This window comes from Cygnus atratus, unplaced genomic scaffold (assembly GCF_013377495.2).
Source record: "Cygnus atratus isolate AKBS03 ecotype Queensland, Australia unplaced genomic scaffold, CAtr_DNAZoo_HiC_assembly HiC_scaffold_315, whole genome shotgun sequence".
In the NCBI taxonomy this organism is placed as follows: Eukaryota; Metazoa; Chordata; class Aves; order Anseriformes; family Anatidae; genus Cygnus; species Cygnus atratus.
Window position 1 is genome coordinate 1 of NW_026109907.1, and position 5,000 is coordinate 5,000.

General features: G+C 69.2%; 1 protein-coding gene across 1 annotated transcript; it reads left to right on the top strand.

Moving 5' to 3' along the window:
* Positions 1-253: 253 nt before the first annotated feature.
* On the top strand, positions 254-2,130 carry POLR3D (RNA polymerase III subunit D; the record flags this gene model as incomplete). The annotated part of the gene is made up of 7 exons (XM_050716744.1): positions 254-297; positions 450-601; positions 695-819; positions 908-1,073; positions 1,188-1,441; positions 1,573-1,725; positions 1,818-2,130. Coding segments are annotated over 7 exons (1,017 nt in total), but the record flags the coding sequence as incomplete, so codon positions are not given.
* Between the last annotated feature and the right edge of the window lie 2,870 nt (positions 2,131-5,000).

Consider the following 5,000-nt stretch of genomic DNA (forward strand, 5'->3'; position numbering starts at 1 on the left):
CCTTTTGGGGACCTTTTGGGGACGTGGTGAGGACGGGACGCCACCGGGGGCGCACAGCAGTTTGGGGACCTTTTGGGGACTTTTTGGGGACGCATTGAGGACGGGGCACCCCCAGGGGTGCACGGCGATTTGGGGACCTTTTGGGGACGCGTCGAGGGCCCCGGGCTCGCCCTGCAGCCCCGCCGCCTGCGCGGTTTCTGTGGCTTATCTCGGCTCCCGCCTCGTGCCGCGACTTGTCCGCTCTCGCCCGCAGAAAACCTTCACCCCCAACATAATCAGCAGGAAGATCAAGGAAGAGTAAGTGGCATCGTAAGCATTTCCCTGCCTTACCCGGCCCCGTTCGCCCCGGGGCCCACGCTCTGCGGGGTCTCGGCGTGCCAAACGCGCCCGAGAGGGAGCTGCGGTGCCGGGGAGGGGGGCACGGGATAAAGCTGCCTCCCCCCGCCCAGGCCCAGAGAGGATGTCGCCGTCAAGAAGGAGAAGAAGGAGCGGGACCGGGACCGGCAGCGCGATGGGCACGGCCGGGGCCGGGGCCGGCCCGAGGTCATCCAGTCCCACTCCATCTTCGAGCAGGGCCCCGCCGAAATGATGAAGAAGAAAGGTAGCGGGAGCTGAGGTTTCCCCGGGGAGGGGTTTTGGGGGGGGTCCCAGCCGGCGTGGGGTGAGCCCCGGGTGGTCCCCTGCTCCCCAGCAGGCTCCTGGGACAAGACGGTGGACATGCCGGACTTCGGCCCTTCGCACATCATCAACATCAAGAAGGAGAAGAGGGAGACGGACGAGGAGACGAAGCAGATCCTGCGCATGCTGCAGAAGGACGACGTGAGCGGGGTTTTTTTGGGGGGGAGGGGGACATCCCCCGAGGTACCGGGGCCGGCGCTGAGCGCCGTCCCCTCTCCCGACCCCGCAGTTCCTGGACGACCCGGGGCTGAAGAACGACATCCGCAACAAGCCGGTGCAGCTGCCGCTCGCCCACTCGGGCTGGCTCTTCAAGGAGGAGGCGGCGGAGGAGCAGGAGGACGCGCAGCCCTGGCTGCCCAAGGAGGACAAGACGGAGCCGGACCCGCCGGTGAAAGGTGCGTGGGGGGTCCCGTGGGCGCATCCAGGGGGTCCCGTGGGTGCAGCTGGGACGGGACGGGGACACCACCCCGCTCCCCGCGCCCACCCTGCGCCTCTCGCCCCGGTGGCAGTGAAGGAAGAGCCGCGCGACGAGGACCCCCCGCCCGCCCCCAAACCGGCGCGGGGCCCCCCCGGCTTCCCGCGGGACATCCCGGTGGCCGAGCTGCTGCAGCGGCTGAGCCTGGCGGCCGAGGACGAGCTGCTGTTCCTGCAGCTGCCCGACACGCTGCCCGGGCAGCCGCCCACGCAGGACGCCAAGCCCGTCAAGACGGAGCTGCAGACCGAGGAAGGGCAGGTGGTGGTGGTGAAGCAGGAGAAGAGCCAGGTAATAGGGGCGCGGGGCGGGTTTGGGGTTTTTTTTTTTTGGGGGGGGGGGAGGGGGTTGTTTTTTTTGGGGGTGGTTTTGGGGGGAGCAGGACGGGGTGGCAGCGTGGCGATGGCATCCCTCGGCGGCAGGAGGCGAGGCAGGCGGAGAACACGTGCACCCTGGCCGACCTCCCCGAGGGGCAGGTGGGGAAGCTGCTGGTCCGCAAGTCGGGGAAGGTGCAGCTGGTGCTGGGCAAGGTGACCCTGGACGTGACCATGGGGACCCCCTGCTCCTTCCTGCAGGTATTGGGGGGGGCCCTTTTCCACCCCAAACCTAAAGTTTCGTGGCCGCCCCGCTGAGCGGCCGCCCACGGGTGCTTCTCCCTCCCGGCAAGGAGCTGGTGTCGGTCGGCATCGGGGACAGCCGCACGGGCGAGATGATCGTCCTGGGCCACGTGAAGCACAAGCTGGTCTGCTCCCCGGACTTCGAGGCCCTGCTGGAGCACCGCCACCGGTAGCCCCGTGGGGGGGGGCGGCGACTGAGCCAAGGGTGCCCCCCCCCCCACCGCCCCGTGCCTGCGGCGCCCCCCCTGCGGGCTGCGGAGAGGGGTCTGCGGCAGCCGGATGCGACCTCGGTGCTGTGCGCCCTGCGGGGGAGCAGCTGCGGGGCTGGGGGCTGCAGCTCTGCGCCCCCCCACCCCCCCAAAAAAAGAGCGGGGGTTGTGGGGTGGGGGATTTGGGGTCCCCCCCAGGCCCTGCGTGCGCCCTGGCGGCGGTGGGACGCTCGTGTGTGGGGAGAAACGCAATAAAAACGGCTTTCCTCCTGCGGGGGGGTCCTCGGCGTGGTCCCCCCGGCCCCCTCCTCAGCCCCCCGCTCACCCCGTCCGGCCCTGGGGGGGGTGCGCTGGGGGCAGCCCCTGCCTGCTGGGGGGGGCACGGCCAGGGCAGCGCCGCGGCATGGAGCTGGGGCACCCCCTGCAACTGCCCCCTGCCATGTGTAATTGCCTCCTGCCCCCTAAAACTGCCCCCTGCCCTGTGTAGTTGCCCTTTGCAATTGCCCCCAGCCCCCTCCAATTGCCCCCTGCCCTGTACAACTGCCCCCTGGCATCACCCAGTGTAACTGCCCCCTGCCCTTTATAGTTGCCCCACGGAATTGCCCCCTGCCCTGTTCAACTGCCCCCTGCAATTGCCCCGTGTAACTGCCCCCAGCCCCTTGCAGTTGCCCCCTGGAATTGCCCCCTACCCCTTGTACTTGCCCCCCCCAATTGCCCCCATGTAATTGCCCCGTGCCCTTTCCAATTACCCTCTGTAATTGCCCCCCTCCCTCTGTAATTGCCCCCCTCTCCCTGTACTTGCCCCCCCACCCCTGGCCCCGCCCTCCCCGGTGGTGAAGCCCCGCCCCCGGGGCCCTCAAAGGGCGTGGCGTTCTCCCGCCGGCGCGCTGGCCGCGGACCAATCGCCTGGCGGCTCGGCGGGGCGCGGCGGGTGGAACTGGCCAATGAGGAGCGGGCGTGGGGCGCGCGCGCGCGCCGGGAGCGGAGCCTCGTGCGGGGCGGCCTCGCCCGGGGCGGCCTCGCCATGGAGCCTCCGCCGCCCTTCCGCCTCCCCCGCCGCCCCCCCGCCGCCCCCCCCGGCCGAATGAGGGGGACCCCGGCCCTCGTCCCGCCCTGGCCTCGGGCACAGCCGGGCCTCGGCAGCCCCCGGAGCCTCCCCGGCGAGCCTCCCGTTACGCCGGCCTCCGTGGTGCCGGAGCCCTCTCCCTTGCCGGAGTCGCTCTCTTCGCTTTTTTGGAGCCTGGGTTTCAGCACGCAGCCCTGCCCCTCGCTGGAACCGGGGGACTGGCCCCTCGGTAGGTCGCCGTGCCTTGATGGGAGGTGGGGGAGGCCTGTCCGGCCTCCGTGAGCCCACCGGCCTCGTTCCTCCCCGCAGGCCGCGGTGCTGCCAGCACGGTGAGGGCTGCGGAGGATGCCCCGGTGCTACCCGGTCCTGTGGTGGGTGCCGGTGAGGGGGAGCCGGCGTTGCCCACGCGTGGCCGGTGAGTCGGGAGGCCCGGGTGTTCGGCCTCCAAATTCAGTGCGATATGGGCCTGGAGGGTGGGGAGGACGTGGGGTCTGCAGAGGGGGGTGTATATCAAATATATCAAATGGGGGGGGCTGTGGCAGTGCCCACCAGCCTCTCCCCACCCTCCTGGGGGGGCGTCACAGGATCCTTTACCGAGGCAGAGGGGATGTGCCGCCCGCCGCCCCCCCCGGCAGAGCCTCCGTGCTGCCCCTCACCAAGCCCGGCCTGCGCCCACCCGGCCCCTCGTCCTCCCTGGAGCCCCCCCTGACCACCAGCAGACAGTAAGTGACTGGCGTGGAGCCCCCTCCAGGGGCTGCATGCGGGCGGCAGCCTCCCCCCAGGCCTCGCTCGCCCGCCTGCCTCCGCGCCCTCTCTCCTAGAGCACCGGGAGCAAAGCCAGCGGTGAGGGGAGCGGCGGTGCCCGTGGGGCTGAACTCGGTGCGGATCCACTGCCAGAACGAGGCCGTGTACCAGTACCACGTTACCTTCAGGTAGCAGCACCCAGGGTGGGGGTAATTACACCACGATTAATTAGCAGTCCCGGGGCTGCCTGGCTATCCCCACCGCTAGATGGAGCGGCTGGCGCGGCCACGGAGCACCGCAGGGGGGTTGGCTCTGGTTTTTCTCCCCTCGCCGGGTTCCCAAAGCCCCGGTTGGGGGCAGGGGATGGGGGAAGAGGCCAGGGATGGCGAGCGGAGGCCGGGCGGTGCAGCGCTGCCTCCCCGTGTCCGCAGCCCCGAGGTGGAGTGCAGGAGCACGCGCTTCGCCATGCTGAAGGAGCAGCGCTCGGTGACCGGAGACGTGACTGCCTTCGATGGCTCCATCCTCTACCTGCCCATCCTGCTGCCCCAGGTACGTTACTGGAGCTGTTACGTGCCAGGGGAGGTTGTTTTCCCCCAAATCGGAGGCTCGGGGATGTCCCCAGCCTCCGGCCCGTGTGCTGGGTCTCCAAGCATCCCTCCTGCCCCCCTCTAAGGCGTCCTCTCGCCCCGCAGTCGGTCAGCCTGAAGGCTCAGAGGAGGGCGGACGGGGAGGAGGTCAGCATCACCGTCCAGATCACCAAGGTCCTGGAGCCCAGCTCCGACCTCTGCATCCCCTTCTACAACGTGGTGTTCCGCAGGTGAGGGCAGGCGGCCGCGCTCCTCGAGCCCCAGCCAGCCCTCGGAGCCCAAAACCGTCTAATTTTTCCCTTTTTAGGGTGATGAGGATCTTGGACATGAAGCTGATCGGGAGAAACTTCTTTGACCCTTCTCAGGCCAGCATGTTGCAGCATTACAGGTGGGTGCTGGACACGGTTTTTTGGGTTTTCGTGCTGATTTGGGGACATCCCCGTCCCTACAGAGAAACACTACCCTGGACACGGCGCTGAGGGCTCCTAAGGAGCCTCCTTGGGTCGTGGCTGTGCCAGGCATGGGGAATTTCTCTTTGGGGTCTCACAGCCGTCCATGTGGCCCTGCAGACAGCTCTGCTGCGGCAGCACGTGGCTGGGAAGTTGGGTGCCTTTGCAGGGCAGCTCT